The sequence below is a fragment of the Dendropsophus ebraccatus genome, chromosome 3 (assembly GCF_027789765.1).
Source record: "Dendropsophus ebraccatus isolate aDenEbr1 chromosome 3, aDenEbr1.pat, whole genome shotgun sequence".
NCBI classification, from domain to species: domain Eukaryota; kingdom Metazoa; phylum Chordata; class Amphibia; order Anura; family Hylidae; genus Dendropsophus; species Dendropsophus ebraccatus.
In genome coordinates, this window is record NC_091456.1 from 195,883,733 (window position 1) to 195,896,244 (window position 12,512).

At 48.6% G+C, this 12,512-nt stretch overlaps 1 protein-coding gene across 1 annotated transcript in view; it reads right to left on the reverse strand.

Annotated features, from left to right (window-relative positions):
* The window catches only part of LOC138786760 (zinc finger protein 84-like), a 790,489-nt gene extending 778,591 nt beyond the window's left edge, over positions 1 to 11,898 (reverse strand). Inside the window, exons 1-2 of the mRNA XM_069963796.1 lie at positions 11,152 to 11,898; positions 10,865 to 11,066 (exon numbers count right to left, since the gene is read on the reverse strand). Coding sequence (XP_069819897.1) covers positions 10,865 to 10,883 — 19 coding nt within the window. The 5' untranslated portion in view covers positions 10,884 to 11,066; positions 11,152 to 11,898. The remainder of the gene's footprint in view (positions 1 to 10,864; positions 11,067 to 11,151) is intronic.
* Positions 11,899 to 12,512: the final 614 nt, after the last annotated feature.

The window sequence follows — 12,512 nt, forward strand, 5'->3', positions numbered from 1 at the left end:
TGGGGATCGATTGAAAGAAGTAGAGGAAGCGCGGTAAAATGTCCATTTTTGTTACGTTGATCCGCCCGAACCAAGAGAGCTGAGGGCGATTGTAGGAAGTCAATTCAGCCTTCGTACGGGTCAAGAGAGGGAGAAAATTTTGGGAAAAAAGTTGCGAGAGATCCGAGGGTACGTTCACTCCCAGATACTTGACGGCCCTATCCTGCCATTTGAAAGAAAAGGAGCTGCGTAGCTGTGTCAGCAAAGTAGCTGGAAGGGAGACGTTAAGGGCCTCAGTCTTCGTGTAGTTCACTTTAAAGTTACTAACCTGGCCAAACCGGTCAAATTCACGAAGGACCGCTGGGAGGGAGACCAAAGGGTCAGACACATAAAGCAAAAGGTCGTCTGCATACAAAGCCAATTTATGATGGGAGTGCTCGAGTCGAATGCCATTGACATCAGCAGACAGTCTCAACGCCGCCGCCAGGTGCTCCATGGCCAGCACATATAGCATCGGCGACAAGGGACATCCCTGTCGCGTGCCGTTCGCTATGGCAAACGGCGCGGACATAAGGCCATTAACACGCACCCGAGCAGTAGGTCCACCGTAAAGGGCCATGATCTTTCCCAGCAATCCCTCGCCCAGACCAATCTGCCTCAGGGTAGCCCTCAAAAAGGTCCAATGGACTCGGTCGAACGCCTTTTCGGCGTCGACCGAGACCAAGCAGACTGGCAAAGCCTTCTTCTGTGCATGGGACATTAGAAGCAAGGTTCTATTGAGATTGTCCCTTGCCTCCCTCTGCGGCACAAATCCCACCTGGTCCCAGTGGATAAGATGGGGAAGGTGCATGGCCAGGCGGTTCGCTATTAATTTGGAATAGAATTTTACGTCCGCATTGATCAAGGAAATGGGGCGGTAGTTGGCACAGGAGGTTGCATCCTTCCCCGGTTTGGGAATAACAACTATTGTGGCCATGAGAGACTGCGCCGGAAGGGGGCAAGTCGGAGAGATGGAATTGAAGACCTTTACTAGGAAGGGTGACAAGAGTTGTGAAAACTGCTTATAAAATTGCGCGGTATAGCCGTCCGGACCAGGGCTTTTCCCACTTGGGGTCTCCCTCACGACCAACGCCAGCTCTGTCGCCGTGAATGGGGTGTCGAGGTCGGCAACCACTTCTGCCCCCAAACATGGTAGTTTTGTGGAAGAAATGTAAGACTCCACTCTCTCTTGGAAAAGGGCTGGAGGCATATCAGCTAGCGGGCCACGGAGATTATAAAGGGAGCGGTAATAATCCCTGAAGGCCTCCACTATGTCCCCGGGGTAGTGGCATGTACCACGATTGGGTGTGGTAATTGTGGGCACATATGTGTTCAGATTTTTAGGGTGCAGGAATTTAGCCAAGGCCGCGCCGCATTTGTTAGCGTATTCATAAAAAAACGCCGAGTCCGCTCTCTAAAGCGGGCGTACTTTTTGTCGATGAGGCGCTGTAGTTGTGTCCTATGCTCAATCAGTTCTGCCAGTGTTTGTGGGTCCCGTGTCTGTTTATGGGCCGTCTCCGCCGCGTGTATTTTGGCCAGGAGCCGTTGTATCTCGAGGGCATGTCCCTTTTTCAGCCGGGCCCCGTGCTGTATAAAGACCCCCCTAAGCACACACTTGAGCGCCTCCCACTGGAGTGGAAGGGGAGTATCATCAGAGGCATGATCAGTGAAAAAGTGGTCTATGGCCTTCTTAATGTCAGCCTGACAAGCTATATCTTTTAATAAGTTTGGGTTGAGCCGCCAAGACCACTCCCGCGGGACAGGATTTGGAAGGGGCAGAACAAGCGTGACTGGCGCATGGTCAGCCCAAATCATGGGGTCAATAGTCGTCCGAGGGTGCCAGGAGAGAAGGTGATGGTCAATTAAGAAGAAGTCAATGCGGGTGTAGGAATCATGGACCGAGGAGTAAAATGTATAGTCCTTCACTCCTGGGTGCAGGATCCTCCACACATCCACTAATCTAGAGTCAAAGAGCAGTTTTTTCAGAGTGCGGGATTGGGAGGAGGACAGTGCCGACCTACCCGAGGAAGAGTCCAGATCTTTGTCCAGGACCAGGTTGAAGTCACCCGCCGTGACGAGGAGCCCCTCCGCAAAATCAGCCAGTGCACCCAGGAATCTCCGCCCCGCTTGGATCTGCAACTGATTTGGGAAATAAAAATTCGCAATGGTAAAGATGCGGTCAGCCACACGGAGTTTAAGAAAAAGGAATCGGCCCGAGGGGTCTGCCCTTGAGTCCAACACCGAGGCCGGCAACGATTTGTGTAACGCTATGCTTACTCCCTTGGACTTAGCCACCGGGTTGGAACTATGGTACCACTGCGTATAATATCTGGTTGGCAGTTCAGGTATATGCCCTGTCTTGAAATGTGTCTCCTGCAACAGGAGTATGTGAGTTCTTTGTTTATGCATGTGGTACAACAACTGTGCTCGTTTTTCGGGGATGTTGAACCCCCTGATATTCAAAGAGGTAAGCTTCAGAGAAGACATGGTGCAGGGAAGGGGGGGGGAGGGAGGGGAGATGAGAAAACAGGAAGGGGTTAGTAGAAAAGAAGCAGAAAGAAGCAGAGAGTACGGCAGAGAGAAAAAGAAAAAAACAGCTTGGAAGCCTATCAAAGAAAAGGCAAACAGCAGACAAACGAAACTAAGGACAGAGTTGAAGGAACCCGTCCGCCTCAATCCACTAAGGACAGAGGAAAGAGAGTAGTATAACGACTGCGTCAACTAACGCGTCAATTTAACTATGTGGAAGGTGACTGGAACTGTCTCAGCGAAGCATCCTGTGCCTCGGCACCTTGAACCTGCATAGTAGGAACATAACCATAACCAGACGAGCAGCCCCCTAAAGACTCGAGAACCACTAGGTGTAATCAAATTAAATGAGGGGGGGGGGGGGGGGAGTCAAGTGTCTCGGGGGGGGGGGGGGGAGGGGGGGGGGAGGGAGGGGAGATAGGTATGGGGAGGGGGGCAGGGATAGGAAGGACATGAACCCCTCCTGCTGACCAACAGCTCGTCCCTCCTGCCTTAGCAACTCGGCCGGAGGGGGAGGGGAGAGGGTGAGAGGGGGAGGGGTGGGATGGGAAGGGGGGAGGGGTGGGAGGAGAAGGGGGGAGGGGTGGGAAGGGCCATACACGCCCAGTACTGTCCCAAGATAACAATAATTCCCAACCCCCCCTACCACCCACGTGCAATAGGAAACAATACAGTAAAATGGAATAAAATGGAAGGCATCCATCTAGAAAAGCCTGAGGAAGGACGAAACAAAGCCCCACCAAACAGCTGTAGAACCCTAAGAGGCTGAACGGTAACGCTCCATCATAGTCAGGGCGGTGGAAAAGCGCCACTTAGGTTACCCGCCTCATATGTCAGTTACCGGCAAACCGACTGCCCACTCGCTCTCAGAGTTCAGGACGGCCTGGGTCGTGATCGCGAGCCGAGGATCGCCGTCTTCTTCTACGGGACTGCGCGGGGCGCTGTGGGCCCGAGTATCCTCTGTGCATGGGAGGCTGGGTGAACGGTGGTAGAAGCGGCCAATCTGTAATGGAGACCTGTGGCAGCTGTAGCTCCGTTAGCAGCTGCGGGAGATCATCCGGCGTGCGCAGGTGGAGTGTGCGGTTGTTATGTCGGACCTGTAGCTGAAAAGGGTAGCCCCAAGAGTAGGGGATGTTCTTCTCACGCAGGAGAACAAGCAGGGGGCGGAGCGCCCTTCTCTTTGCTAGCGTAGCTCGCGACAGGTCAGCGAGCAGCAATAGGTTGGCGCCATCAAAATCAACGGAGCCCACCTCCCGCGCCTTGCGCATTATGTCCTCCTTCAGCTGAAAATAATGGATTCTGCACACAATGTCTCTTGGTCTGGCTGGGTCAGTGCTAGGTGGACCTAGAGTCCTGTGGGCCCGATCAATGTCCATAGGTGCTGTGGGTGGCTTGCCCAGAAGCATGTTAAACACTCCCTGCAGTGTCGGCATAATGTCTGGCGGTTGCACCGCCTCTGGAATCCCTCTCACTCGAATATTATTGCGCCGGTTTCTATTCTCGGCGTCATCCGCCATATCAAATAAAATCTGCAGTTGTCGAGCGTGTAAATCCAGCTGCTGTTGCTGTGTATGCTGGGCAGTCTGCAGCTCCGTAGTAGTATGCTCTAGGGTATGCACAGTGGAAGTTAAGGATCTAAAGTCCTCCTTGAGGGATCTGATCTCTGCCTTGCATACAGCTTCCATTCTTCCTATGTACCCCTCCATGTCTGCCTTTGTAGGCATGGCCGCCATTTGTGATTGCAGTACCTGTAGCTCAGCCCCTTGCAGGGTGACAGAGCTGGAAGCTTGTGGTGACGAGCTCCGTTCCCTGAGGAGTGCGGGGTAGTCCTGCGACAGCGCCATGGAGGAGGATGAGGCGCTCCGCAGCTCCGGAGAGCCGCACTGTGAGGTGGCTGGGTCCGTCCGGGCAGCCATCTTGGTACGGCCTCGTGGCGTCGGTCCGGTGAAAAACCGTTGGATGCCGCTGCGGGTACGACCGGGAGTGGATGCCGGGACAATCGGGGAACGCGAGTGAGACTTCCCCCTCATGGACGCTCGTCTCGGTTGCCTTCAGACGCTGATGGAGCAGGTTAGGGCCGGCGGCAGGACGGAGCTCTCTCTACACACGTCCGCTCGGCGCCATGTCCAGGCCACGCCCTCCAGGCCAATATCCTTATTGTAGCCGCCACTGTAATGGCCAAACTCCCACAGTCCCCAACCATGATGTTGTTGGGATAGGATGCAGAGAAGGCCTTCGACTGGTCCTTCCTGAACACAGTTCTGAAACACAGATCATTTGGAGAAGACCGCTTCCTCTCTTTTCTATCAACTTTACAACAATGCTCCCAAACAGTACTATCAATGGATACAACTCCCCCCTCATGTATATCCACTGTGACACCCGTCAAGGATGCCCTCTGCCCCCTTATTACTCAACCTATTGAACCCTTACTGAGATATCTGAATACCAACTACCCATACACGGGTATTAACCTTAGAAATTTGTCACAAAAACTATTTGCTTTTACTTTTCTGTTTTTATTTATCTATAACCCTAACATCCCTACCCCCACAGTAATGTCAGCCCTGACTACCAATAGCTCACTGTCGGGTTTTAACATGAACACGTCTAAATCAGCAGCCCTTCTGTTGAAAGGGCCTGTAAAACCATTGTGGGCATGGCAATACGACTTTGAGTGGTGTAAATCCTCTTCACCTTATCTAGAGGTTACAATTAGCGGAAAGCCATCGCAATTATATAGCCAAAGTATACGACCCTTCCAGAAATATCTACAAATGCAGTTTACTACATGGGAACATCTTTCTCTCTCCTTTATGGGCAGGACCAACCTGATTAAGTTAGTAATATTCCTTAAACTATTATATACACTACAATCTCTGCCGTTACTCCTCAGTGGAGATGAGAGAATACGATTCGATCAAGCTGGTATTCGAACGAATATTGCGGTATTCGAAAGATTCAAATACAATCGAGTAGTGTGTCGAATACGCGGCAAACATTCGAAAGCCCTCCCATCGCACTTGGCGCTTTTTTTAATCCAATCACCATGCAGGGAGGCCGTGAGGGACCCTGGGATTATGCATGCAGCGCGAAAACGGCGTCTACCCTCATTGGATGGCTGAACCACATGACCTCGAATGTTTAAGACTTGACTTCCGTCTCTCGACCGTAGATGCGCTTTCAACCTAGTCAGAGAGAGATCTTTGAGCAGGGAGAGATAGGTTTAAGTAGCGTTTTGGTTAGGCAGTAGAGATGAGCGAACCTGGAGCATGCTCGAGTCCATCCGAACCCGGACTTTCGGCATTTGATTAGCGGTGGCTGCTGAAGTTGGATAAAGCCCTAAGGCTATGTGGAAAACATGGATATAGTCATTGGCTGTATCCATGTTTTCCAGACAACGTTAGAGCTTTATCCAAGTTCTGCAGCCCCCGCTAATCAAATGCCGTTCGTTCGGGTTCGGATGGACTCGAACCCGAACCCAGTTCGCTCATCTCTATTAGGCAGGCTTACTACAGAACCTAAAAGTCCTTTTCAGGGCTAAGATCCAGCGAAAAAGGTCATCTCTGGAGTCTGCATCCAAAGCACTTCTCAGTGTTAAGAAATAGGTAATATAACAGCAGCAGCTGTATTCATTCCAGTACCAGTGTACATTCCAGTGTACAAGTGACTTAGTGTCCCTGGTTTAGCCCACTAAGAGCACGTTAACCTTATACCTATTGTGCCAGTAGCTCAGAAAAAGGCACGTCATACATACTGTTCCAGTAATGTTCGTAGAGCATGATGCGTGATACGTGCAAATAACATGATGCTCTGCATACGCACATTGGAATCATGTATGTAACGCTGCGCAAGAAATACGAACGAAATGTGTGAACATTGCCGTAAAGCATTTGCAAAAATTTTTCCTTCGCAACTGCGGAGAGTGGCATTATACTGCGATTTTGGGGTGTTGGGTGCACCCAGGCATGCCCCCCCTAATGTCCCAGTGTCATTCCGGAGGGGTTCTCATCGTTTAGAGAGGTTTCATGGGGGACTTGGTGACCTACAAGTGGTCGAAGACATTGGCATAGATTGTATCCCAGTTTTCCAGGCGGTCCTCAGGCTGTATCCACCCTGTTCACGGAGGCTGCAGACAGCGGGAATCAGAAGCCGATAGTTCAGGTTCATACGAACCCGAACTTCGGCAAATTCGCTTATCTCTAATTATCACCTGTGTGAAGGTGACCATGAAGGGTTAATACTTTTGGGAAAAAACATTGTATTCCTTGAAATGCCTTCAGCTTTGGAAGCACTTCTAGTTGGACAAGACTGGTCTACGAGACATGTTGGAATGTTGGCAGCCCCTTCGAGAGGACACCACCCTGAACTCACAAAAGAAGAAGATTATGTCTAATAAATAACCACTAACCAGCTCACTGCGCCGAACAGGATATAGCTAACCATTTATGGAATAACCACATATTACATGTATACTCTTTGTGACTTGAAACTCCGCCTATAATGAAGGAGGATATAATCAATGTGAAACTAAATAAAGAAGAAGAGTATACTTCTATCTCAGCTGAGAGAGAAGGCAATACTGACTATTTGTGTCTGGTGTTTTCTCCTTGTCGCTAGCACTCAGCTTTATTCAATTTGGACAGGGATAGTCATTTGGGAATAAGGTGGATGAAAAGGTAAAATTCACCTTATCACCTGCACTCCTGCCACTTGGAACTTCCCCTGGAAGTGAAACAATATCCACTTTGATGGATAATGTGTGGAGAACCTGGACTAAAAGCCGGCGTATCCTCTCTCTTAACCCTCACCCTTCATTATTACTCACACTGACGAATACCCACAACCTCCACCGAAGCAAACAGCCTCCTATTTTTCGTAGATGGCAGACAGGGTGTCTACACCTGTTTAGACAGAAATTTGAAGTGGTGGCGCCTCACCTGTTTTATTTCCTCCAAGCTTACAGGTATATCAGTAAAACATTGTAGAATCTTTTCGACAAGGATTGGACGGACCCCTTCTTCTCCGACCACTACACAGTTAGAAGATAAACACACAGAGGTTCGCTTATAGGTAACACCACGGACCATACCTGCCCCACTGCCTGTGGTCCTGCCAACATATTCAAACTTTCTGGAACCAGGTGAAAACGTTCCTCGTCACCCATCTCCACCTTGATTGCTTGCCCTCTTACACCTCCATGGTGTCTACCAGGCATTCTTCCTGATAACTCAACTATACAATTAGTAATGGAGAAGAGGATGCTATTTTATGTGTCGTCCGCTGCCCGCAAAACCATCCTGATAGCCATGTGACCTTTCCTGGGGAAAATGTATACTATAACCCCCCCCCTTGTATCCCCCTCCCCACGTTTGTCATTTAGGATCTACAGAACTTCCTAAACAGGAAAGTGTCTGCTTAAAATGTGATAGATAAATAGAAACTATAGCCTGAACGTTTAAAGAGGTCGTCCAGGAAAAATCACTTTTCCCCTATCCACAGGATAGGAGAAAAATAGAAGGATCGAGGGGGGTCCGACCTCTGTACCCCCCACCAATCTCAGTATCGGGCTCCCCCGGCTGTTCTATTCATTCCTTTGGAACGACAGAAAGAGCCGAGTATGCCGGAAGAGCGCTGTCTTTTCAGTTGGCTCCATAGGAATGAATGGAGACACGGGTTGCGCCTAGATAGACCCGCGGATCTATGCATAACAGGGCCGGTGAAGCCTGATACGGAGATCGGCAGGGGATACAGAGGCACAACCCCCCCCCCCCCCCCGCACTACCTCCTACTTTTCCCCTATCCTGTGGAATACCCCTTTAAGGATGGTTTTATGCCTTTATATCCTCCCCCTTTTTCATTTTGCAGACCCTTTCCCCCTTAGGGTGTGTGCACACTACGGAATACGCGCATAAAGGCCACTGCGGATCTCGTCGCTGGCCCCTGCTTGCAGCAGCACACATCTTCACCCGTGCCATAAACACCATTTTATGGCCAGGCGGATTCCACCGTGCGCCGAAAGAATTGACATGTCAATTCTTTCGACGGACGGCGGAATCCGTCAGTGCCTAGAATGGAGTCGCGAGCAGGGGCCAGCGACGGAATCTGCAGCGGCTTTTATGCGCGTATTCCGTAGTGTGCACGCACCCATTATTAGTGAAAGGCTGAAGAGGGTCACTTCCTGTTTCACTTTCACAAGTATTATAGCTAAACCCGCCCCTAGGAGGTCACATGTTATAGGGGTTATCCAGCGTTAGAAAACAGACCCCTGTGGCGGCCATGTGTAACCAGTCTCTGCTGGGAATATACACCATTACCAACCACCCTCTGATATCCTTCACCAACCACAAATCCACCGACATATCCAAATATCCAAATAAATAAATATCAGGAGCCAGTACCGTGTATCGATAAATATATATACAAATACATCTTTTATTACTTACGATGCAAAAATTTTAAAAATGACTGCAGCGCTCTTGCAGCAATTTATCCCAAATAATGTATTACCCATAAGACAAAGCAAGCGATGTCCCAGTCCTTCCGTGTGGACTTTTTTAAGCATTTCATACAGTGCTCTGAATTGGTTTCTCCCGATGTAAGTTTTTTTTATGTTTAACAAGATTTGAATTCCTAGTAAAATATTTCCCACATTCTGAACATGAAAATGGTTTTTCTCCTGTGTGAGTTTTTTGGTGTTTAACAAGATATGATTTCACAGTAAAACCTTTACCACATTCTGAGCATGAAAAGGACTTCTCCCCTTTGTGAATTCTTTGATGTTCGAGAAGATACGATGTATTAGCAAAACATTTCCCACATTCTGAACATGAATATGGTTTCTCCCCTGTGTGAATTCTTTGGTGTCCGACAAGATTACATTTCTGAGTAAAACGTTTCCCACATTCTGAACATGAATATGGCTTCTCCCCTGTGTGAATTCTCTGGTGTTTATTAAGATTTCTTTTAAGGGTAAAACGTTTTCCACATTCCAGACATGAAAATAGCTTTGCTGCTGTTTGTGTTTTCTGATTAAAACACTTTCCACAGTCTTCGCATAAAAACGACCTCTCAGATCTCAGATATGTAGCATCAATTGATTTCACAGTGAAATATTTCCCACATTTTGAACATATAAGTGGCTTCTCCTCTGTATGAGTTCTTTGATGTATAACAAGATGTGATCTGTCATTAAAACATTTCCCACATTCTAGACATAAAAATTGCTTCTCTCGTGTGTGAGTTTTATTTTGGTCTACAGTCCATGGTGAGTCAGAATATAGGACTGTTATATAGGGATCAGATGGCAGCTCTTTGCTGTGAGGGGCTGGGGGTATATCTGGGGTAATAGAATGTTCTTCATATGTATCTTGTGTGATCTGACCATCTGCTGTAATATCTGGAGATATCTGATGTCCCTCTGATCTCCGGGGACACTCAGCTGCCAAGAAGAATCACATCTTAGTGTTATTATACTTGATAACCTTGTATTCTGTATAGTAAGTCTGATGCACAACATCCTGAAGAGCAACTATAGGCTGAGAATGAGAGCAGGATATGACATCATGGAACCTTCCCAGCAACCTGACCTCCCTCCCATCTGATGTCATCCGGCCCTCCCTCATCCACAGCTATATATCACCAGCACTGATGTCATCCGGCCCTCCCTCATCCACAGCTATATATCACCAGCACTGATGTCATCCGGCCCTCCCTCATCCACAGCTATATATCACCAGCACTGATGTCATCCGGCCCTCCCTCATCCACAGCTATATATCACCAGCATTGATGTTATCCGGCCCTCCTTCATCCACAGCTATATATCACCAGCAGGGGCATAACTAGAAAATGCTAGGCCCCATAGCAAACTTTTGATTGGGCCCCCTACACTACACAGCTGATCCCGGGGCGATTTATTTTAATAAAACCATCTGAAAGCATGAGCTGCTGAGGTAAACAGTCTCCTATGAGCTCTCTGCAAAGTATTAACTTTATCACCCACCTAGAGGTCCCCTAAGCCACCAGAGTTGTGACCCCATCCGGATATGGACCTCTAGCGGCTTTCAGAGAAGTAGTTGTATCTGCCCTGTTCTGTCTATGCTGACAACCTGCTCCACTACCGCACAACTCCCCGTATTCCCGGAGCGGCTGTGAAGCTCCCGCACCTCTGCTTCTCGTTACCCCAGTGACAGCTCTACACATTTCCAGGGCTTAGATTGTCCCTGCAGACGTGTAACCTCAGTGGGAGACACAGCGATGCTGAGCTGATTAACCTCATCTTGGCTGCGTCCTGTCCATTCACCTGCGTTATTACCTGTACAGATGTCCTCCATATACTGCTCATCACTGCTGTCATCTGTCTCCTCTTCTTCTTTCACCCCTATGTCTGTAACGTTAATAGAGTTCAGATCATTCCCTGTAGTGATGTCCTCATCACTGCTCACATCTGTGTCCTCTTCTTTTACTTTTATGTCTATAGCATTAATATTGTTCAAATCTTCACTCTGATGTGTAGGCTGTGTTAAAAAAAAATGTAAAAGTCATCAGACAGGAGGAGAAGTCAGGTGGGATGTACAGATCATAGGGAACATCTCCATCTACCTGATCCTGATCCTGTGGGAGAAGAGGACGGGGACATCTCTCTGGTGCTGTTCTCTTACTGGATCTGACTGGAGGGAACACATACAGAGACTGAATTCATTCTTTCCATCCAGATAATACAGAGAGGAGGTGTGTATATAGTCCTGTCTATTACCTGCTGATGGGAGGGGCTGCTGATCCTCCAGCATCACATCCTTGTACTGATCCTTGTGTCCTTCTACATACTCCCACTCCTCCATGGAGAAATAGACCGCCACGTCCTGACACCTTATAGGAACCTGACACACACAATGATCACACAGTCATCCCCCCCACCCCTCCAGTGGTGTTACTGTATAATGTCCCAGCATTCCCAGCAGCCACAGTCTCACCTCTCCACTCAGCAGCTCCACCATCTTGTTGGTGACTTCTAGGATCTTCTCTTCCTCCATTTCCTCATGTATCAGGGGCCCCGGGATTGGGCTCAGGGTTCTTCCCCATCCTTCACACCCAGGGGCCCCACAGCGCCCACTAGAGGACTTCTTCACTACTGTGTAATCCTGTGTATGGAGAGACACATTACTATCACTCCATCCATTCCCAGAATCCCTCACCTCTCCAGTCCTATCCATCTGTTATTCCATCGATAAGAATGATGTCATGATGACATCACTCCCAGAATCCCTCACCTCTCCAGTCCTATCCATCTGTTATTCCATAGATAATGATGTCATGATGACATCACTCCCAGAATCCCTCACCTCTCCAGTCCTATCCATCTGTTATTCCATAGATAAGAATGATGTCATGATGACATCACTCCCAGAATCCCTCACCTCCCCAGTCCTATCCATCTGTTATTCCATAGATAAGAATGATGTCATGATGACATCACTCCCAGAATCCCTCACCTCCCCAGTCCTATCCATCTGTTATTCCATAGATAAGAATGATGTCATGATGACATCACTCCCAGAATCCCTCACTTCCCCAGTCCTATCCATCTGTTATTCCATAGATAAGAATGATGTCATGATGACATCACTCCCAGAATCCCTCACCTCCCCAGTCCTATCCATCTGTTATTCCATAGATAAGAATGATGTCATGATGACATCACTCCCAGAATCCCTCACCTCTCCAGTCCTATCCATCTGTTATTCCATAGATAAGAATGATGTCATGATGACATCACTCCCAGAATCCCTCACCTCCCCAGTAAGCAGGAAGAGTATGTGTAGGGTGAGGGTTATTATCCTGTCGGCCATCTTGTCTCTGTCTCTCTCCATGGTTGATGGGTCGGTCTCTTATATAGAAGATATCAGCAGAGGATCCTGGAGGGAAGAGGAGGAGACAATGTAATGCGGCTCTAGATTCCTGGA